This window comes from Dromaius novaehollandiae, chromosome 4 (assembly GCF_036370855.1).
Source record: "Dromaius novaehollandiae isolate bDroNov1 chromosome 4, bDroNov1.hap1, whole genome shotgun sequence".
Taxonomy (NCBI): Eukaryota; Metazoa; Chordata; class Aves; order Casuariiformes; family Dromaiidae; genus Dromaius; species Dromaius novaehollandiae.
Genome location: NC_088101.1, coordinates 5,282,820 through 5,306,753, shown reverse-complemented (window position 1 = coordinate 5,306,753; position 23,934 = coordinate 5,282,820). Strand labels below are relative to the sequence as shown.

Here is a 23,934-nt window from a genome sequence, read left to right as displayed (position 1 = left end):
AGTGTTACAGTCCTACCTGTGCCCCTGGATGGGGCAAATGGTTGTGGATGATCACAAGATACTCCTTATTCCTCAATATTTTTAAAAATTCCTTGTTATTTTTAATAACTTTTAGACATGCTGAACTCAAAACATCGTTTCTGGAATGACAAAGTTTATTCTTGATGTCCAGTTGAGTGTTTTTCTCTTTTCGAAGGGCAATAGAGATTTAGTCAATAGAATATTGACTTTGCAGGCGATGACTGAGTTCAGCTTTTGGCACTTATGTGCCTTAGTGGCACCCTGTTCGATATTGCAAAGGATCCAGTTCCCTGGAAAATGCTCATACCTTTAAACCTGCGTTGCTCTGAACTTCAGTGAAGAAGAAATCCCCATCGCAGCCTCAAATACCAGTTTGTCCATGTTACATAAAGAGGGAAAACTAAGTGTGAGGTGTCTGAATAGGAGATTTGTGAACCCATTTCTTTTCCTAGTTAGATGTGAATCTGGTTGCCATGTCTTGTGGATGTCAACAGTGGTAGAAATTTTAATAACAGCATGCGCTAGAGGGTAAACAATGTTTAAATCCAGTTCAGTTGCCTCCTGGTTAGGAAAACTGGCTGTTTTAAATCGTTGCTTGGATTATTTTAAAGTTGAGCGTACATGGGAGAAATCTTTGTGTCAGATAGCTGAGTATTTACACATTTGGGAAGGGATGGAGAGTTCTTGGTCTTGATTGCAGACCGTGTCCAGCCCATTGCATGTCCAGAGATCCCTGCTGGGCAGGGAGCTCAATCTACATATGCAGCTGTCTATGCATGTCCCCCTGTGACTTGGTCCCTTGTAAGAGCCACACGTCAGTGTTAGCTCTGTCCAGTTCCCGGATGCCTCCTTTCCCAGCATTTAATGCTGAGCTGGAATGTGAGCTCCGTGAAGTCCTTCAGGACGCAGAGTTGCTAAGGGAAATGGGGTGGAGCAGGCAGCCTTGCTGGTCTTGTCCCTCCTCCGCTGCGTTGTGTCCTCTGGTCCAGAGAGCAAATGTGATGACCTACTCTGATCCTTCAAGACTGAAAGGGTGACAATATCAGAAAACAGTGGTTTTCATTAATAATGCTCAAAGCACCTTGATAAAAGAGAGAAATATTGTCCCTATTTAAAATGGAGATAAAAATGCTGTCAGGAGGGTTTTGTGGGCTTTGGAGCTTTTGCTCTGATGTGGAAGGTCAGACTCTTAGACGCAGTTTTAATTTTGCTTCCACGTGAGAGCAAAAAGTGAACATATAGTCCAATATGCAAAAGAGATGCATTATTTCTTTCGTAAACTGACAGGTTCAGGCTGTACTGAGACAAGCGCATGATTTATTTAATGTCGTCTTTATAACATCCTTTATTATAACGTCCATTATTGAAGGACACCCTTCAAAATCAGGTTAGGATATTGGATAAGAGTTTGAATTTTTGCTTGAGACTGATTGATTTTCGCCCACATCCCTCTATTAAAAAAACAAAAAAAGCAGACTTAATTGGCTGACCACAGCATCCTTCTCATGTCTGGCTTGTAAATTCATAAGGAGAGGGACCCCCACCCCCCCCGGCGCTGTGTTTATTGCTGTGAGCCCTGTATCTAGGAAACGGGTTTCTGGCAGGACTTCTCTGTGCTCATGATGGGGGGGGGGGGGGGGGAGGGGGGGAATACTCAAATACAGATATAAAACAAAGGGCTCTAAATCACCTACCACCACTCAGGAAAAGTCTTGATGTCTCCGTGGCTATTTCTAGGGAACTGGCAGAGTCCTCTCTTAATATCTGGGAGAAGGTATCTTAGAAAACCTCCTCCTGGTACTTAAGCATACTTTCATTTTGTTTAAGGGATGTGTGTGTAGGGGGGGAATGTTTAGGAAAAAATAAAAAAAGACATCCCAGGTCCTCTGAAAATAGACTCCTGCTCTATTAAGTCTCTAAGATTTGCAAATGAAAAAGCTTTTTGTCTAAAGAAATTAAATTCAGCACCTGATGCTTTAGATCTTCTTCCTGCACCTCTGTGAAATGATGACTTCAAACCGGTCTCGTGAATTAAGTGGAAGTCATGTGAGACAGTAAAATTACAAATGTAAGAAGCTGTTTACTGAGTGATAACAAGGACCTTTAAATGGAAGAAACTAAGAATAAGGTTTCATACATTTTATCCTATGCACAAAAGAATACCAAAAGAGGTTTCAAATACGTAGTATTATATATTTAATGGCATCACAGCCCCATTACTCCTGGTCTCCTGGTCTCAAATTGCTCTTCTGCTGATATAGCAGGCTGTTATTTCTTCACGCCCATCTGCTGTGGTGGGGAGGTGACACTCAGCCTTTCCAATGGGCTTCTCAAACCCAGCATTTTGGTTTGGGGCTATGCCAGGATCGTTACAGCTGAAAGATCTTCTGAGAGTTTTCCCTTCTGTGCAGCTTAAGGAAGACAATTGCCTTTTAAATCTGTTAGCAGATTCTGTTAGCTTTGACCACTAGGTGGGAAGAAGAAGAAAAAAAAAGCCATTGCAAATTAAACTTGAACAAATGACTGTGTGCATGGTTTCACCCAAGATCTACTGCCAAACCCATGGAGGCTTTGAGACTCCTCAGCCAAAAAGCTGAGTCCCCTTAGATCCTGAATGTGTCACGTCCACGAAGCTGCCCCAATAAATCAGTAAGTTTGTGCCATGGAGAGTTTCCAAGTCCTACAGTGGTGAGAGAGAGTTATCTAGCTTAGCTGAGGTAGGTCTTGCATTAAGGTACAAGTAGACACAGACAGTGGACACAGCACTCCTAGAGCTTAAGGTGTGGGTCTCCTAGACTTTTTTTTTTTAATCAAACTTTTGCCCCAAAGTTCTTATGAAATCTCTTTTCTAATTACTTAGTTTATCCTGTTTCCTCTCTATTCTCCAATAAGCAAAGTCATTATATCCATTGGAAAGAAGGGCCATTTTACAAAGAAATTAGGGAGAGTTAAGTATTTTCCTATGTCTGACTGAAAGCTTGTGAGCCCATTGGTCAGTCAGCCTAGAAATGTGAGGCTTAGAGGAACATGGGACACAGGAAAAATTATGAGAGAGAGAGGTTGAGCAACCAAAACCTCTTCAATTATTGAAAACAGTTACTATATTCAATTAGTGTCTTTAGGAAATATTCTTGCTAATGAGGGTCTTCCCACCTCCACATGTTGCATTTCTGCAGTTAATATTTTAAGGGAGCTTCCAGCAGGCACAGAAATAACCTCAGAGCTGTTCATCACCAACCTCCAACAGCATTGCTTAGTTTCAGTCTTGTTTTTTTTTTCCTGTTGCAGAAGCACAGATGCATTAAAAAAAAAAAAACAGATGAGATGTGAGGTTAAATAAAAACTCTGTCAGAGGATAGGAAGAGTGAAGGGAACATTAGGTAGGGAAGAGATTTCCAAGACAGGGTAACTCAGAACAGGTATCAGTGACAAGTGAGCATTCCCTTTTTCATTGAAGCAAATGTCATGTTTTTTTTAGACTAAACCAATTGTTTCCCAAGCCAAAAATATAAGGCAATAACCTTAAGGGTTTATAATGAAATTAGAATGAAATAAAATGGACCAGTTTTGGATATTTCTACACGATGTGCAGTGCCTGCTGACTCATTCCTTCACATAGCTGTAAAAGTGTCTTGCAGTGACTTGCATTTTATTTTAGTGTACTTAAACTTGTGGCTTATGAGGTGTATGATCCAGGAGTGCCTTGGTGTGAATGCAGGAACTTGCTGAGATCCCCACATGCCCTTGGGAGAGGGTCTCTGCAGCCTGCTTTCCTGGGGACTGCTGTAGCTTCATCCAAAGGGCATGTGCGTGTTCAAGCAAGCAAGGCAGCTGGCTCTTGAATGAAAGTTTCTTTGCCAAAAATGCTGACTTCCCATTCTGTGTTTTATAATGGCTGATAACATCATAGAAAATATGACCTGAAGGATCTTAAGATGTCTTCAAGTTCATAGCCCAAGGCAGAATTTGCTCTCAGTAAGCTCCTCTGGACAGTTTTTTGTTTCAATGTCATACTGACCTACTGACTATTGATTTTCCTAGAATTAATTTGGATAATTATCCCAGCTTGGATGAAGGATAGGTGCTATACAAAACGTGGGACACTTTTTACCATTTTTGTTTCACAAGAGATTTTGGGGAGCAAAGGTACCAGAATGTCAGTGGCAACTGATTAATTTATCCCATGGAAAGCTGCTGATGTTGCTGTACCAGTGTTTTCTCATGCCCTCAGATGCTGGAGTTATGACTGTGAAAGACATAAAAGGACACAGTAAATTCCTACCCTTTGTCCCAGCAGAATAAAATCTTAGAAATATGACCCTACAAACTGACATGCCAAAAAGCATATAAGAAGAAACCAGTGTGGGTCACTTGTAGAAACCTAGTGGTTTTAAGGCCATTCTCATGACTTTTGGGGTCCTGAGTTCTGGGCATTGCTTGTTAGGAGCAGTGACAAAGCTTGGGGTAGAGGTCTTGCAGAAAGTCTGAAATTGTTACCTTTGCATAAAGACAGCATCTCTTACTAATCTTCTCCCTCTCTTTGCAGAATTCACCAGCCCGCCATCAAAATCAGACATCTTGAGCCCTGGAAAATTGCTCTAATTGTTATTGGAGCAACAGTGGCAGCAGCCATCACTATTGGCCTCCTGGTTTATTTTTTGGCATATGGTAAGTTTTACACAATCTCTTGCAGTCCTGGTCCTGCATTTAGTGCATCTCCTTTGTGCTTGTGGTGCCATGCAGTGCTGGGAGTTCATTTTCCATTAGGCTAATTAAAGCTCGTTTGGGGGAAACCCACTGGCTTCTTTAGAGCTCTTTCCTTCCTTGTTTAACATCTTTGCAGATCTCTTCTCAGGAACGTTTCCTGCTGTGCAAGGCGGTTAGGGCTGTGGTTTCTGCTGCCTTTCACTCACTTTCACTACTTTCACATCTTCCTTGTGATCTTCCTCTGCGATGAGGTCAACACATGAGCCTGCTGGTCTCTGTTCAGCAAGGGAGAGACCAAGCCCTCTGCTCGACTCTGCCCATGGCATTCCCCACGTGCCTTCCCGGGTCCCCAGCAGGCCACCAGGGCCCTCCGTCGGGTGGGCATGTGGGCCAGGAGCAGGGGTAGCTGCCCAACAAGATAACGCTCACAATCCTGCACTGAACGAGTTGGGTCCAAAGTGCTGCTTGTCCATGAAGATGATTGATGGAAAGTGATTCTATGGCCACTGTGCTTAGGTCGCCCAGCTGCCCCGCTTCCTTCCTAGGCTCCTTTCAGGAGCTATATTTGAATGTTTTGGATACAGGTGAAGGCTCACTGACTGCTTGGGCTTCTGGATATAGATCAGCCCCAGGCCTTTCCTGAAGCTGGTGGGTCTGGGTATGTTGTGAGTGCTGCCTGTTCCTCTTCTCTCCATTACAGATCAGAAGCTTTTCTACTACAGTGGCAACATAAAAATCACCAGCATCCGATACAGTAACGAGTTGTCCCGACAGTCCTCGGGAGGGTTTAGAGACCTGAGTGAGAGGATTGAGAGACTGGTAAGTTGGGGACCTTTGTGCCCTTCCCTTATTAAAGACACTGCGGTAACGCAAGACTCGTTAAAGTCAACAGCATGCTGTTAGACCACTGGTGTACCCTGTGCTCCTTTTAATTAGCTACTCAACGCTGCTTGCAGATTTTCATGTTGCCCCATGTTTTTACACCCAGACCTTTATGGGGTCAGGAGCTTGACCTGTCAGGCTGGGTGTTGAGAGAGGAACGCCAGAGCTGTTCTCCTGCCCCTTTGGTACGTTTTGTTGGGAAACCTTCCTACAGATAGCAGATGTTGCTGAGAGGCTCTCGCTCATACAGTAGCTATGGAAATAAATAGGTGCATTGTCTCCAAGAGAAAACAAGAAAGGAAATTGCACTTCCCCACAGATGGTAATTATAGAGTTCAGCTCTTTACAGCAATAAGCATGTGACTGTCCTTGTATCTTTTTGTGTTTCATTCACCGGGGTCTGATAGATATCTCTTGCCTCCTGTTTAGCAACACCGCACAGGTATTCAGTTAATAGGACAATCAATGCTCTGCTCACCACTGGCATTTAATTGAGGGCCGTGCCACTTGTTCACACGAAACATGAGCCATGGCAAACACTGTCCTGAAGCAGTAAGTTGCTACACAGGGACTTGGCGCCACTAGCGTCTCTTCCCAACTCCGCTGCTGAGGACCTCGGAGATCTTGATCAAGTTGTCATCTTTTCCTGCTTGTTTCCCTTCTGCCCTACTTGCCTACCTGGGACTGTACCACATTTCACAAGAACTGGTCTTGGTGCTTGTCTTTATTTATAGAGTCTTACATAAGCTGAGTTTACTTAGGTGATACCACTTTACAACTATTAGCTAATACTCGCTGCCTTTTAACCTTGTGATAGAACCTTGGAGAGGGACTATTGTCCTGGAGCAAGGAGACAGCGTTTTGCTGGGGTGGGAGGAAGGACAGGGTTGGGGAGAAGTCTTTGAGGAATAACATGTCATTGGGTCAAGTTTAATCTCTTTGTCCCATTTCATTCCCTCTTTGTTTTTTGTTTTTGTTTTTGCGTGGCTCCTTTGACAAGGAAGCTCTTCTTATTTTGGTTAAGAAGTTTGTTCAGACAGTGTCCAATGCTTTCCTCTGAGCCTGGCTATTAATTTAGATGCTTGAATGGAAGCCAATGCTTTGGAAACCCTGTCTCCCTGTGGGTGTTGAGCATTTCTGACAACAGTGACAGTAAATACCAGTGCTGGCTGAGCAGCAAGAAACATTATTTTGGAGTACATTAATTGTACCTGATAAGTAATGCCATAACAAACACACAGAGAACTGTGTTGCCTTTTCTTCATTCCTGCGATTTTTCTTAGGAGCCATCTTTGCTTCAGATGTGAACTTCTACCCATCTCTCAAAGGTGGTCGGATCTTTGCTGTACTTTAGGTCATCTGATGTAAATGGTCCCTACCAAAAACTTTGTTTCTTTTAGCTCCACATATTCCACCTAACAAGGATGGATGAGATTGAGAAATTGTCCATAGCGTTTTTAAAGTATCTCCCTATGCTAATGAATAACAATGTGCTCCCTAATAGGCTGATTCTGTCCAAGCAAAACTCAGTTCATGGCGCTAAAAATCAAAACATCCTTTCCAGAGGCCAAAATAACCTTTTCATCTCTTAAGACAGACATCTCAGAACATCTGCATTTTCATCCTAAGGGTTTTCACACCATTTTTTTTTAATAGAGGAGGAGAGAGTTGAGGGTTTTTTCATCACATTTCCTGATTTGTCTGGATTTATGAAAATCCTTTGTAGTCTTCCCCTGGCTGGGGTCAGGTTTTGAATGTCCAAGCCTTTTTATTGTCATTAGTAGGAACGATACCTTGTGCTCATGTTGTGAAACAGTGAGTCAATGTAGATAAATGCAGTGTCTTTCACAATGCTTGGTGCAAAATGAACAGAAGTGAATCATCTCTGATAATCAGAAGCATTCACATTACCTGTCATGCAAGTCCCTGCTGAGTGCGCCCTTCTCTGATCCCTCCCTGATGAAGCCTCCTTCGTTTGGCCTCAGAACAACTCAGAAAGGAGCTTGGTTTGGAGCTGATATTTCACCGCAGGGAAAGCGTTTTGGGTCCCATAGAGCGGTCACCCCGTGCCTTCCTCAGGTCTGGCAGCAAAAACCCCAGTGCTGGCTTTGGTTTCCAGAGCTGGGTAATAACACCCATGGTGTGAACAACATTCCCAACTCCCTTATCTCCTTGAAGGCGGGAGGGAATGCAGAGGGATCATGCCAGAGAGCTGATGAAGCCAGTGCACCAGTCAACATCTCAGGGCTGACTGGAAAGTCTGGAAAACATATTGTGGGGTGGGGCTGGTGAGGGGACTGAGGAACGGATGATGAAAGGTCTCTGTTCCTTGTCAGGCTTCCTGCGAGTGACTGTGATGGGCTCCCTTTGTGCTGCCTTGAAAGAGCAGGCCCCATCGAATGCCACAGTGGAAAGATTTGTGCTAGCTCACCAGAGCCTCCTCATTTTTCAAGACAGACCAGCTGTTCTTCCTTTCCCACCTTAAAATGCGCTGTGCCAGAGCCTCCCCTCCTGAACTAGGTACATGGGGCACAGTTGCAGGGCTAAGGGCTCCTTCCCCAAGGATTGTCTATTTCACTGTATGCTCCTTTACTGCTCAGCTGATGTGTGTGTGCATTATAAATGCCACTGTTTCCTCCCCCCCACACACAACCCACTGGTTTTCCCTAGCTCCTGCACCAGGCTTGGGCTTTTTTTACCCACTTCTCCCACAAAACGCATTCATTTCCACTTTCCAAGAGCATCTTTGAGGCTGTTGTGGGTACTCAACCACCCCCTCGCTAACAGCCTCCTGGAGGACACTTCAGAAGGGCTGCTTCTGGTTGTGCTGAAGAGCCCCGTGGCAACCCCGAAGTGTGGGAGGAGAGGAGACAGCCAGCTCTGGACTTGAGTGACTAGGACAATCCTGGCTGCCTACCCTGGGTAGCGGCACCAGCTGTCCCATGTGTGGGGTGGAGGATGGAGGGATGCTGTCTGTGCCCAGAGTGGGAGACCAGCTTTGACCACAGGGGAAGGAGTTTTGTGTTCAGGAGAGCTTGAATTGGGCACCTCTTAGTGAGAGTTGCTTCAGCTGGAGGCTGGCAGGTGTGGAGCTGTGAGACAGTAATGGAGACCAAGCACGCCACAGCATGTGGTTCTTTCAGAGCCTGGCTGGCTGCTCAATAAAAATGGACATCAGCTTTTATCCTGTCCACCAGTGACTTGCAAATGTACCTGCCTGCTCTTCTTGCTGCTACAGTAACTTTCTGATGCATTCTCCTAGATGTTCTGGGAGAAAGTTACCCTTCTTCCAGGACAGCCTACCTCGTCCTCCTCCTCCTTTCCTAGGCACCTAGGATCTTCCTGCCTCCTCCTCTGGCCAGAGCCATTCCCACCCAGCTGTTGGGCTGCTTCTCCCTACCCTAGCCCATGTGGCCGACTCCCTTGGTGGACTCTTGTGGCAGATGCAGTACCCTCCCCTGCTTCCGGGGTTCTGCTCTGCCCCTCATCCCGTATGTTCGCCTGCTGGCTTGTGACATTAAGCCAGGCCATGGGCTGGGTGGCCAGGTGTTCCTCAGGTAGGAGTGTAGCTCAGCTCCCTGCTTGGCTAATTGTGAGGCTTGTTTTCTCTCCATGAGTGCCTTGAGGGCCACAGGGCTGGCATGGATTTCCCCCATCTTCATTCTCATGCGCTTCAAGGCACCTGGGCTGTCGTCATCCCCTCCATTGTTCAAAATCAATCCCAGGGACTAGGCAACCACCATCCATCCACACATTCCTGTTGAAGTCGTGGCATTGCATCCAGAAATTCTTGCCTCGGGACTCTGTGTTGTGTGTCAGGACATCTCTTTTAGAAAAAGACATCTTCAAGAAATGATTTCAAGTGATAAGAGAATCTTCTATGTCCTGAAGTACAGACACTGGGGGAAGTTTTTAATGAATACAGCTCTTGCAACATCATCTGCCGAACAGAACTGAATTATGAGTTTTCAATTTACAGATACAGAGCTCTCCACCAGGCATCGCACAGGCAGTTAGGAGACCACCAGCAAATGGTGCGAAGTGATTTTGAGGGCTGTGCCTGTTCTCCATTGTAAGAACTCACTGATGAATCCCTGTAACGATGGTGATAAGGAAGGGAGGCAGCTTTGTTCCCTGAGGGGACAGTTTTGCCCCTTGGCAATGTCTTTAGAGGCTGTTCATGTGTTCTTCTGAAGACTGAGAGGAGAGAAGCAGATGGGCAGGCTCACAGCAGGGCTTGCAAGGTGAGGAAGTGCCCGTGCTAAGCCCTGGGCACCCTGTGGGGCAAAGCAGAGCTTAAGCTCTGTGGTCTTGGCATTCTCAGTGGGGCAGTGCACATTTTTTGGGCTGCTTTGGCATGTTTCTGGCACGGCTGTGTGACGCCACAGTTTGCCAGCCCCAGGGCACTGGTGCCTCTGTGGTACAGGCAGGGAGCTGGGTTGGAGAGACTTGAAGGGCCAAATGCATGAAGCCACCTCAGCACCCAAGAAGAGATCTCCAGAGATAGAGGGGAAGTGTCCATGTGCCTGCAGATGAGTAGGAAAGGACCCACCTTGCCCTTTAGTCACCCTCCAGTTTTGCTCACCCTCATCCCAGCACTGAAGGATCTTTGTGGTTTTGCCTCCAGCTCCCATGCAGACGCTTGTGCTCCTGCAGAAAGCAAGCCTTTGGCACTTGGTACCTTGCCTTGCTGAAGGCTAATCCAACTGCCCAGACATTTCTCTTAACTGGGAGGCTAGCTTTCTGTGTCGTACTTAGTGATAAGCTTGCCATCATTCTGCTATCAGGAAGGATCTTGTATCACTTGGGTTGTGAATACCTTGCTTAAAGATCCCCAGGGTCAAAGCGAGGACTGCTGGCCCAGCTTTTCATTTGAGCTAAATTCAGGGAAAGCCTACCTGAAAAGAACAGTAGCAGGGAGCAAGTAGATGAGATTGCTATTTTATGATGCTTGGTATCTTTAGGGCCAGGCATTACTCCAGTCTTCCCACAGCAGAAAAGTGTGTATTTGGGAGATGGAGGTGGGGAGAACAGAGATCGCTTCAGAGCCAAGAAGTACACAAGGTGCATTGGCCATATGTGGGTTACAGCAAAGCTCAGAAGCATGTGGGTTGCTTGGTTGGTGCTGTATGGGGGCTAAGTCAGTAGGAGTGCGTCCCCATGCTGCGCAAGTTTTGGAAATGCTCCTAATGACTGTAACTGCTGTGGGAGACCAGGCAGTGAGGGCTAATGCAGCTGTGGTACCAAATGTCTTCTGAGAAGGGGGATGTGCTGAAGTCCCAAGAGGTCTAACATGACATGTTATGTATCATGTAGCTCCATTTGCTGCACAACCACTGCTTCCAACCCTCCTTGCAAATCTCCTCTTCTCTCCTCTCAGCCCCTGACCTGTACAAAAATATTGCAGATAAATCAGTCAGATTACAGAAATTATGGTAGCTGCAGCAGCCAAATCTTTCCAAGGATTTCTCAGGCCCTGCAGCACCCAAACTAAACTGAGTTAAGGAAGTTCCTGCTTGTAATAAGTTTCAGGAAGAGATTTGGCCATGTTTTCAGATATGGACCCCAAAATTTAAACCCTAGGTCCTTATTTAAGCCCAAGCATGTGTAAACACTCAGCACATGCTTGTTCAAGTACTTGCCTAGTACCCATGTGAGCTGAGAAGGTCAGGTCTGTTGACATTTTTTTATTTTTCATTGAAGGTATTTTTGGTTACAAGTATACCTATAGTATAAATGCCTCAAAAGTGAAGCTTCTTAAATGAAGCTCTTTAGAGACTGTGTTTTGTTTTTTTCTACTAATACTCCCTTTTTTTCTTTCTCTGGAAAATAACGTAATGTGATGGACAAAAAAAATCATGTTGGTTTATGAGATCGTTAAGATTAAGGAATATCTTGAGGGGAAAAAAAAAATCAACCAAGTATTTTGATGACCTCTGCTTAAAAGCTTTATTTTAAGGGCATGGTTCCTGTGGTTGGAAGTGCTGCCTTTGGACTAGCACAAAACAATGAGGGTGCCCTCTGTGGGTGCCCAGGGCTAGGAACCAAGCCAAAAGTGGCATTCTCCACAATTCAGCCTGCTGGAAAACCCTGCAAGACAATGGTGGATGAGATGATGGTTTGACCTCTTTATTTAGCTCTGAAATTAGAGGTTTCCTGCAGCTTTCAGTACAGGCTACGGTGCGTGCTACAGGTGTGGTCTTCAAGATGTATGTGGCATGCTGTATGCTAAGATGGGAAATAACTAACGTAATGGCTAACTTTCCTTAACTTAAAATTCACTGATTCTCCAATTTCTTAATACAAAGTAATTTTCTAAAATAATTGGTCCACAAACTGTTTTTTTTTTCCCTTAGTTCATCAGCCAGAAGGTCTCATGAGTGTGTACGAAGCCTGCCAAGTCATAACAGGAAGGATATCAAATTCTCCCCCTTTCCCCCCAACAAAATAACTGAAATTTAGTTCTGATATATGACCCAGTTGTGGCCACAAAAACTCTAAAATGTGCACAAGAAAAATGGATAGAAACCTCAGCTGGAAAAAGGGATTCAGAATGAAATAAAGGGCAGTTATTGATAGTGTGTATGATTAAGGGTAGAATCTTATCTTAATTATAGCTCCATGGATCCAGAATTGCTGCATTGTTTGCAGGTAATTAAATCAATGAAGTGATTCAAGACGTGAAGGGATGCCAATGAGATCGAAAACAGGCTGGCCAAGAGAGTGGTTGTTTAGAGTGCACTATTGTCAAGAGGGAGAGTCCAAATTCAATACTGTTCTCGTGTGACTGATGATGTTTCAGCATTTGTAACCTGACTACATCAAAATGGATTTTACTTAGCTTTCATAAAATCACTCTTTTCCTAAGAACTTTTCCTTCCCAGGTTTCAACTCCTTACCTTTACACACTGCTTAAAAAACAAAGGCCAGAGTGTCACTTCTATGGGAAAAGCAGTTCTTGAACAAGCAAAAGCCCTTCTGCAAATTTTTGACCCGCATTTGCTCCAGACTTTGGCAAGAGCTCCTCCCCAAACTGACAAAATTTCGCTTGCAGTGTGAAAGTCTTAGGAAGCTAATTATGGACAATTGAAAGCAGGGAGTAGGAATGGGAATACTTAGGTGACCTTAATTCCAGCTGTCGGCATTACAGTGGCTATAATGAAACTGTAGTGCCAGGACATGCCTCTCAAATTGGTTGCACTAGGAATGAGCGTGGTACTTTAAATCCTGACATTATCCCACATATCAGTCCGCTTAAAAATTTCTCTGAGAGACTGATCTCTTTTAGGAATGGTTGTATGAGGTCAGTTATTTATCTTTTGCAGCTGTGACACCTCAGCTGTCCAGCTGTGTTCCTTATTTTAGTGCAAGGTCAGATAGGGCTTCCTCACCTCCTAGCTTTAGTGGTTCAGCCACTTTACACATTGAGGTGTTTATGCTAGCTTTCTTGACCACGTGGGGCAGCACTGCTCTTGCCCAGGTATGACACAGGCCGTCTTTGTGCATGTGGTTTCTGATGGATGTTCTGGTTTGCCCAAGGCCCATGTGTTGTTATGCTTGCTCTCCTTCAGGTCCATTTTCTTTGCCTGGAACAAAGAGGTGTGGCTCTGGGGTCACCAGTGCTTGGAGTAATCGGTGTTTCTGATACAAAGGGGAGTGTGGCATTGTCCATACCCTCATTCTGGATAGTGCCAAGAGTGTCACTTTCTTCCTTCCTTCTCCCTCACTCTAATCTCTGAGACAACTCAGGCTCCCAAGTGAGCTGCTTTTGGATTGGGATTATGGCCAGCTGGCTCTTTTGGCCCCTTATGGGGGGTCTCAACATTTCGTGCTGCGAAATTGGGTGCAAATTGGTCAGTGAGTTTGGCACTTGATACAGAATTCATGTGACTGATGGGTAGTAATTCATATTGTATTATTACTACAAAATGCTGGAGAAAGCCACTGAACCAGCCAATATGGTCCATTTAATATTTAGGATGGAGAAATTAAAAAGTCACTGATAATGGCCTTTCTATCCAAAAGAGGCAAAAGGGAGGACTGCAGTATGACGGGAGCTGGTCAAATAAACTGGCAGCCAGCAAAAGAGTAGCAGTATTGCGAGAGGATTTGTGCTCCCAGACCCATCAGACAACATAGATAATCTCCCATGTGGAGTTCAGTGGGCTCAGCAAATATCCCAGAGAAAAGTTCTGTCAAACTAGATTTACAGTAACCCTCAGTTGATCCTGCTACCTGGCATGTGGTGGTAGAGCGATGTGCGGTGGGAACAAGCAAGGGCTGCTGTAACCGCCCATGCCGGGTCGTTTCCAGAGCCAGCTACACAGTGGGGCCAGCCCAGCCCAGCTGCACGTGACCCACTTCCATAGTTTGCTTTTTTCCTGGGTCCCAGAGAGGCAGGTTGTTTCGCCTGGCTCTGGATCATGAAAAGGTTCTGGCAGCTGGCTCTGAGGGCCAAGAAGGTTGGCTCTGGTGGCATAGTGTGACACCAGAAAAAAAAACCATTAATGACACGATCCTGAGTTATTCAAGATAGGATAGAAAAATAAGTCTTGTACTTCAAGGCATAAGACAATTTCCGTCTGCAAGGAGCAAGGAAGAGTTTCTTTCATGGCTGGGTTTGGACTTTTCTGCCCTCCTCTTGCATATTTGGTACTAGCTATGATTAGCTACTGTATTGGCTCTTGGAAGATTGTACTGAATTAAGAGAAATTCTGTAAAAGGACAGAGGATCTGAAATTGAATTAAGAAAATGCCAGATAGCATTAAGCTAAACTAGCCAGAAAATATTAACTTAAAGAAAATCTTGTTTGTAAGAATGCTAAAATGAAGGCTGTCAGGCAAATGCTGTTCATGTGAAACGAGCAGGAATTAGCATGCTTGTTAGGAGTGGTCGCTTGCCTGCAGCAGCAACTGTCACTGTTCAGCAGTTGCTAGACAAAGACCAGAAAAATAAGTGAGGTGCACTTAATCAGTGGTGAAGTTAAGGGCATGGCAGCATTCATGGCAGCATCTCTTTTGAATGACTGAAACCAAAACAAGGTGGTTGAAATGAGTGTAGATGCTTCACTGAGGCAGGAGTGGGTCCAACCTACTTACCAGAGTTGTGGTTGCTTTTGCTCCCAGGGTTGTGACTCAAGCTGAAAAGAAAGCTACGACCAGAGAGAAATGTTTACTGTAGGCTGTGGGTGTGAAAATTTTTATCGGAAGACTTATGGCAAGCAGCACGAGATGGACCTTCACCACGAATCCTTGCAAGCCATTAGCAAAAGGCATCTCCCTAAAATGCTTCCTCCTACATAAGCTTGAAATACGAAGATTACTGCTGGGAATTCAGGGTACCAAGCTCATGGCTGAAGGAAAAAGTAGATCTGGGACGAGATCATATTCATCAGTAATGGATTTTTCAGCAGGTGAGGCCACTGAGGGGCCACAGTGCAGAAGCACGGCTAGCATGTCTCTCCTGATAACATATGGCAGGTAACGGAAGGAAAGACACCAGGCCAGGTCTGATGTTCCTGAAGACCTTGCAAGGATGGCTAGAAACAAACACTCCCCAATTAGCGTTTTTCATCTACCGATGATCTCACAGTTAGGCGGTTTCTAAAGAGGGGGATGTTAGTGACAGTATGTAATAGGAGGGGAAAAGCAGCTCCTTCTCATTCAGACATGGAAACGGGCAAGAGAGTGAAAGCAACACAAATCCAGTAATAGCAGCATCATTTTAAATCATATATTAATGATCTCAACATAAAAATAAATCTAACTTCCCTTTCACCCTGAATTTTCTGAAAACAAAATCTGTTGCTGATAGTTTGGTTGCCTCCAGACTCCTCAGATTATTTTTGTAAGAAGCATTGCGTGTCACGGTGTTTTGTCTTGTTCCTGCAAATGCTTGTCTCTTCGTCGCGCCACAGGGTGTTTGGGATCAGCCTGCGCAGAGCGTGTAGGAGGTGGTCTGGGGGTTGTGGAGGTTTCCTTTCCAATAGGAAAGATACAGAAATGCAGTCATAAAAGATCAACACCCCTCTGCCCAACATTGTATCTCAGGGCCGACACTGGCAATAACCAAGGATAGCTGTTTGGAAGGAAAAAAACCTGGCTACTGAATTATGGGAAACAAAGCACTTGATGACTGATATCTAACCATATGCCTCATAAATTGTAGTGGTAGCAGCTGGCAACCTGCAGTGTGGCAGGATAAAGTACATTGTGTGTACGCAGTAGCTTGTCTCAGTTGATACGCCTGCTTTATTTTTTTTCTTCAAATTTTGTCCATTATTCCAAATCCCCATGTAATTCCCGATAGCTGCCAGTAACAGCAAAATAAAACATCAGTTAAATGCGTGACCATGGATGACTTTATTTTTCCTCACTAATACATGTTGTTCAACTTAAAATTCACTCAAAAATGCAGTTTTCATGTTGAAATTATTCTTGTTTCGTATTACCATGCAGCAATGTCAGGCCTAATGTTATAATAGACAAGGCTGGAAAAGAGGGGCTTTTTATTCCCTGGAAGCAATCACCCACAGTTTTCATGTTTACATGCCCATTTCTCTTATCTGAAAGAATGCAACATATGAGAAATTCGAGATTCATTCTCCTTGGTGACTTTGCTGTTTCTCAGTCCTCCAGTGATCCCGAGTTGTTCCTGGCAGAATTTCATGCCATGTTATATCACATGACATTGTCTCTGAGATGGGTCGTGCAATCTCGAGAGACAACATTTAGTCTAAAGCAGGATGTGGTTAAGCAGGCACCAGCAAAGAGGCTATTTGGGGATTAATTCCAAAAGTTTTATAAAATGAGGCCTGAACTTCCCTGTTTCTTATCGGAATTGCTTGAAAGGTCCCCTAGCATGTGGTAAACCATGTAGGAGTGGAGGAGACTGTAGTGTAGTGGGACACTGACGTACTCATAGGATATTTAGAAAGACAAGCTAGATCTTTATGATGTGCCTTAGGCCCAGTGGGAAGCAATTTGGGAAAATCTGTGGCAAATGTTCCTCTGAGGCTGAGCAGGATGATGTTTCTTGGCTCTGTAATTTGTGAGTTTGTAACTGAATATCATGTCCTGAATGCCCCTTCCAGCAGACATCCACCCTGCTTTTATTTTTCTGTTGTTGTTAACCTGCATTTTTCTTTTTTCAACAGATGGACAAGACATTTCACAATTCCATTTTAAGGAAAAAATACATCCGCTCACGCTTAGTCAGAGTGAGGTAGGTGACATTATAAGCATGCACAGCTGAGATGCAATGAAATGCTCACCAAGCCCAGCTAGAGAGCCACCTGATCTGACTGAGTATGGCGGGTCTAGTGCGTGGCCAGAGCATGATACCCAACTGAGCGTGACCTTTTCTGAACCATGTCCTTCTCTGAGTCTTGATGCGGAAGATAAACAGTCTAAATTGAATACACATTTGAGCTCATATCTTCAGCAAGCTTTAGATAATAAAGCAAATATAAGTTTAGCTATCTTAAAATACAAATGCATTTCCCAACCTGTATTTCCTTCACTATAATGCAGATGGCATTTTACTTTTAGTTCTCACTGCTGTGCTGTGCTTGTTGAAGAAGACCCAAGTACCACCGTGCTAATTCAGATGAAGGTTCCTCTAGTCTGGTATTGCATCTCAAAAGAAGACACTTGGGGAATAGCAGGAGCAAAACAGACATGTATGATATTTGCTCCTCTGTACTCTTCCTGCCTCCAGTTATTTGCTGCTTGAGATTTCTTGAAGTAGCTGTGGTTTCTCTGGTTAGTAACCCTCAGCGGAGCGCTCTCCCAAGGACCTGTCCAATCTCCCCTTGGACTCATGAACTTCTTGTACCTCCACCCTTTAGAAAGGAATTCCTTGTGAAAAACTACCTCCTCTGGGTCATTGCTTCATTTGATGGCCCCTACTTCTTGGATTGCAAGAGGCAGTGAAGATCTCCAGCCCTCCTCTCCCAACAGTTAATGGTATTGGACACTCCCATCATATCCCTTTTCTCTCCTGTACCCCCCAAGCTCTTCTCTTTTCAGTCCCAGCCTGCTCAGTCATTCCTTGCAGGAGTTCCTTGCCACCTCATTGTCCTGCTCTGAATCTCTTATTTGATTTGCATTTTTGACCACTGTTGAGGTCTTGTTCCTGAGTGCCAACAGTTAGCTTGGAGCCCATCACCTTAAGCACAAACCTAGGATGGATTTTTCCCATCTTAGTTTTCATAATAGCACACTAAACCTACAAGACTGAAAGCAGCCTGAAGATCTTACTGCTGTAAATGTGTTTCCTCTTCAGAGATTCACAGAATCCTTCCCTCCTGCTCTGTCTTAGCTTAACCCCCAGCAAGGCAAATCATGCAAGTCTTTACTTAAATGTAACCTTAAAAGTATTTTAAAATGCTTGTTAGAGTGATACAAATGTAGACACGGTGGATCTGAGAGGCAAATCTGTAGGGAGAAATAAAATCTTTCATTATTTGTTATTCCCAAGGACAGACAGATGTACTTGCTGTGATGTTTGATATAAGGCTTGTCTGTGCCAGAGCTTGTTCATTTTTCCAAATATATCATTTGGTCTGATAAAAGATGCTATCTCTTCCTATAGGCTTTAAATACTTAGACTGCCAGCTCCTCCAAGCAGGGTTATTGTTATGAATTTGCTTGGAAAGTGCAGTGCATAATTTTGGTTCAGTATGAACAATACATTGGTAATAATGCCCACAGCTGCCTAAGAAAGATAAACCATATCTTGACTAGGTGCCTTTTGGCTCTGACCCGTCCCTGTGCAGGGAGTGATTCAAGGCTGGCTGCACTTAGCTGAGGATTTGCAGAGGTGTGGTGTGCTTGCAAGAGCTGGTATAGTAATTCCAGCATGGCACAGCACAGGAAGAGGAGTGGGGGGAGAGGTGAGGGAACACCTCAGAAATGCCAAGCAACACCCACGGCTGGAGCAGATAATATCTAGAAAATAAATGGAGAAGCAATCATGCCGAAATTGGCACTGCGGGGGGGGGGGGGGGGGGGGGGGGGGGACACACAGCCTGCTGCGAAGTTCATGTATAGCTACTCAGTCTCAATTATGGGATCCTTGAGGCAAGGGACGTTTCTTTCTGCTCAGCTATGAGACACTCGGCATACCTTGGGTGTGCGAGTAACACATGGCCTCTTCCATGCCCTTCTCTGGAGATAGCAGGAAAATCCCTCTTGTTTTGGTATGTGTCATTTCCCAAGACCATGGGCTAATTGCGTGGTTAGTGTGTGAGCTACTTGCTTTCTACTTTTTTATTTTATTTTCTTATTTTTCCTTTATATAATTCCAAATTTCCCAGATACTGAGATTAAACTAGAAGACTTCTTTTTCTTTTCCTGTCTGAATGATGCTTAAGACCCACTCTTATCTCACCCTCTGTAAGCAACATGAGATAGCTGTACTTCCATTTGTTGTGGGTTGTGTTATCCCTTCTTGGCTCCAGTAAAAAGAAGAGGCAAAGTAAATGAGAAGGCTCTCAGTGTGCACTCTAACCTTGCCGGTGTGATGACCAGGCATGAGACATCTGCCTGATGTTTTTGAATTGCTGCGGATCTAGCTTTCCACTGATATCAAATCAGTTCCTTCCCTGCTGTTCTTATGTCCCAAGGATGTAATCACCAATGGGGTTTTAAACTCCAGGATTATGACATTGGTCTGGCCAATCATTCACGGAGAGCATCACACCTTTTCCTAGCCTAAGTATGTAAGCATTTGACCATTCAGGACTTGCTTGGATTTTTTTTTTTTTTTAAGCACTGCCTTCTCTCTTTGCAAAATGTTTGAAAATGTATTTAATCCTTTATGTTAAATTGCTGTTGCTGGAGGAGCTAAGATAAAATCAAGAAATGTAGAAATGAGCTGAAGGTAACCAAACATTTTTTCGTTGGTTCATAGCCCCGAAACTGGTGGTGTGATGGCAGAGGCTCTGCTCACATTCTGGTTCTCCTCCACGGACTGCAGAGAAGCACTGCGAGAAAGAGTTGAATGGATATTACGGAGGGGCCTGAAAAAATACACTGGCCCCCTGCGAATAAATGTCAAATCATCTACTGTCTCAGGTAACTTTATCTCCCTTAAAGCTTTTTCTGATTAATGGGACTGGAAGTGTTTTTTTTCCCTTCTGACAGGGGCTGTTATCAAGTCTAAGGGGCAGTCATTCCTGCTCCTTGAATTAGAACAAAATCCATGGAAATGTGTAAACCTTGCTCAAGCCTTTTAAATACACTTTAAATAAGGATTAACAGGAACAGTTGCTTTGTGGCCTCTCTGTACAGGCTTGTCCCCCGCTCCAGACTGCAGGACCAACCTTATATTCCTACCAGGAGAGAAAGCAGGAGCCTCATCGCAGTGCTTCAGTATGTGGCAGCACAGATAAACATACTCTGTGTTTTCCCAGGGTCTTTGTTTTTCTGAGGAGCCTTAAAGGGTTGGAATGATGCTTGGATGAGGTCTTTGGCAGGGGAAACAGCAAATTCATTGAAGCAATAATTTTTAGAGAGAAGATTGAAATTCCTTGCAAATTCCCCAATTTTGTTTAGTGAAAGGGGAAGGAAGGGAGAATGTTCTTATCAATGTGACTTTCTCAGACGAGGATCTAGCCCTTTCTTTGTAAGGCAGGCCTGCATTTGAAGGGTACGAAGAGTAACAGCGCTGTCTTTCTGATATAGTGAATTACACTGATAGCCTCATTTCCTTTCTCTTTGGCATTTCTGATCTCTTAGAGAATTTTTGGGCAGGGCTGGACTCTGGTCTTTGCACGTAGTTCAGTTTCAGTTATATTTGGCTGGCATTTCTTCCGGGAGTCAGACTTCTCCAGGATGAGTTGCTGCCAAGAAGGAAGGGGTAGGTACTTGCTCTGTTTGGTATTGTGGCCATCCCACTTGCCGCCATCACTAGATTACTGAAATCACCGGAGACACACACAGGCCAGACAGTTGTGTTGCAAGAGCAAGAACAGTGGGTCAGCTTCTGTGCTGGATGGAGCCTGGCTTCCTCCCACTCAGAAATGACCGGGAGCAACCCTTTGTCCTGGCCCTTGGCACTTGAAATGGAGAAGTTGCATTGCAGCAATGCAGTGAAACTCGAGTGTCACATGCCCCTTGTTTCTTGACAGGCCAATTCGTCCCCATCTCTGGGATGGCTCAGGATGATAGGTGACATCCCTCTGGGCAAAGAAGCACTGCTTCCCTGCAGCGTCATTCAAAGTCCAGTGGTTCCTGTTTGGCAATTGTTGGCACAACTGTGCACATCTAGTTCTTTCCGTATGGAAATAGTGTGTTCCCATCAAAAGAGAGAGATTGGAAGAGTTTAGAAGATGCCTGGGTCATGATTCAGTGAATTTTGAAGCTTTAGTTTTATCTGATGCCATGCACAAAGGGTAGAGTTGGACAGAGTACAAAAATGCTTATGAGACTGTGATCTTCTCATCCAGTTATCTGATTAGCTGCTTATATTCAGTCTGGTAAACAAGGGAAGTGATTCAAAACTTATCTTTTAGTTGACTTTGAACTGCACTCAGGGATATTACTGTAATTCATTAGTTGCTATTTAGAAAATTAGCTGATTTAATTGAATCACAATGTTTTCATTAAACAGGCAGTTTCAGTAAAAGATGGCATCTCCATGTCACTTTGATAAAGTTGTGTGATAAACTTAGTGTTGCTTTTCTTGGCTCTCCCAGCCTTGCCGTAAAACACAGATGACTGCATAGGTCTGCTACTCATTACAGGACGGGTGTTGTGCAATTGTTAGGCATAATACAAACATAAACAAGACTTTGTTATTTCTAGGAGACAATGATAAAAGGCTCCATTTGGATCTTTCTTTGGTAATAGGATTTCAACACTGCTATGAGGCTTAGGCAAGCTCTGATTTGTGGTGCGATTCAAGAAAAGGAGATTGACTCAAGTGAACTACATGGAGGAGAGGACTCTCAGGCTTTCTGCAGGTCTTGACTTCTAAAGTTAGTCTTTCCTCCCCGTGCCTGGGAGAAGGGACAAACTTGCAGCAGGTCCTGGAAGTCCAGAGAGGGATGTAGGTTTTGCATTTCCAACTTCTCTCTTCTCCAGAATAGTCCACAGCATAAAATGTACTGTCCAACTCTAATATTTAAGCCAAAGAAAGCTTAGAAGCCCAAGATTTTTTCCATGCTCTGCTGCACCTTTGTGACTTTGCTTCATAGTAGCTTGGATAGTTTTGCCAGCCTGAGTCCCTTTTTATCTTCAGGAAATCCCAGAATGTTTTCATAATGGCTTCTTTAAAAAAATCATTAACTTGTTCATTGTAATCGCCTGATCAAAATATTCTAATCTGGGGACAGTGATACAGGCAAGCACAGCTAACCAGCTGAACAAATCCAGGTCAGGCACTAATTTACATGGTGTGCTAGGAGGGTCTGATAAGGAGAATGAATAAATCTTCCTCCCAGCATCTAATTGTCTTGTTCAACACCGTGTCTCAACTTGCGTGGCACTCAAGACTGTTTGCTTTGGGGAGCAGCCGCAACCAGCTGCCTGCAAGCAGGGTGCGATTCACGGGATCTTCAGCTGCTGTCCAGGGCAGCTGTGCAAAACTAAGAAATTTGCTGGCCCAGCAACTCACTTTGCCTTTTCATTCCGGAGGATTGGAAATGAAGAGCTTTGAGGGCATAAACTCTAAACTGACAATTAGCTCTTTTGTGCTCAAAAAGAGAGAAAAGAGGATGGCACAGCTGTGAAAAAACAGGAAGTGCACAAAGCTAAAAGAAAAAAAACAACAAAAAAGAAATACTGCATTTTATATCCTCACTAGTCAGTAGATATTATTTATGCAGGGCTGCAAAATACATTGGTATCTTGGTATCTTCAGATGTGTTGTTGTTACTGAAGTCCCTGCTTTCCTATCTACCTATACTTCACAGTCCCACAGCAAAAGATAGTGACATCTCTAGGCATCCAATATAGCTTTGGCTTAAAAATAAATAAGTAAATAAAGGAGGCAATAGAGGTCTTTACACTTGCATACAAATCCCACTGGAAGCCCAGATATCTTCAGTGGAATATCAAGCAAATTTAAATCCTGTCTTCTCCAAACAACAAGCAAGTACCAGCAGGGTGAGATGTCAAAGTCAGAGTGACTTAGCAACACCCAAGTTAAGGCCCGCTCTCCCACTGGCACAGAAAGAACGTGTCCCAGTTTGTCCTCTGTGTAGTCCTGGCACCAAAGAGATCTCCTGCAAGGCTGAGTTTCTTCCCTGGCGTTTCCTGGTTAGAGGTGGAGCCAGTACACAGCCTGAAGCCCTAGTTGGCAGAGCACAAAGCAGCTGCCAGCCTATTTCCCCTTCTCAGGTAGGTTGAAAGTCTCTCAAAATGTGCATGCATCTGGGAGCATGCTCTTGATGTCAGAAAGAAACTGGTTGCAAGATTACTGGCACTGTTCGAAGTGAGTAGGAAGTATTCCTACCTGTTGCACCGCCAAGAGTTTTGACCATGAACAATGAGTCATGAATTGGTGCTGATCAACAAGTCAACTGTTATTATTTCTGTTTATCTGGCATCCAGGACTTGTGAAGACACCTTACAAATACAAAGTAAAGAATCTAGAGGACAGGTTCTCACTTCCTTATATCAAGTCTTCCCTGGGAGGCATGCAGACAAGTGTCCGACCTGGATTAGCAAAGAACATTTCATCAGGTTGTAGCTCAAACAGTGTATGTTGCAGGGCTGTACTTTTTGTATGGTACAAGCTGTAACAGCAACCTTGGGCAGTGAATCACAGAAAAGTTGGTGGTTGGAAGGCACCTCTGGAGACTGCTTGGTCCAAACCCCTGCTCAAATAAGGTCATCTAGAGCAGGTTGCCCAAGACTGTGTGCAGTTGGGTTTTGAATATCTCCAAGGATGGAAACTCCACAACCTCTCTGGGCAACCTGCTCCAGTGTTCACCCTCACAGGGAAGCAGGACATGCATCTGCACCTTGGGAAATACAGTGGAGATCTGACATTCCCACTCTTTGATGCCATGCTAACTTCTTCAGCGGGTGTCTGACAACATATTGGTATGGTTTTCTCATGTAAAAAACCTGTAAATACACTGACAATTCATTCGCTCATCTGTCTGGACTGACAAACTTTAGTTAAAGAAAAGGACTGCCCTCCTAAACAGGAAATTAAGATGTAGCTGGTGGGAGAAAAAGCCGGTGATGTGAGGACAGCTCCCGTGGACAGAAGTAGCGAGGGAAGGGCAGGGTGACAGGGGCAATTAGAGGTGTAAAGCCTTTGTCTAGTCTACACCAGGTTACTCTCCCCCGCTCAAGGAATGACAATTG

General features: G+C 44.3%; 1 protein-coding gene across 1 annotated transcript in view; it reads left to right on the top strand.

The window, feature by feature from the left end:
- LOC112988243 (transmembrane protease serine 11E-like) overlaps positions 1–23,934 on the top strand; it is a 38,546-nt gene that overhangs the window by 1,593 nt on the left and 13,019 nt on the right. Inside the window, exons 2-5 of the mRNA XM_026108592.2 lie at positions 4,568–4,689; positions 5,429–5,547; positions 16,767–16,834; positions 19,526–19,689. Coding sequence (XP_025964377.1) covers positions 4,568–4,689; positions 5,429–5,547; positions 16,767–16,834; positions 19,526–19,689 — 473 coding nt within the window. The remainder of the gene's footprint in view (positions 1–4,567; positions 4,690–5,428; positions 5,548–16,766; positions 16,835–19,525; positions 19,690–23,934) is intronic.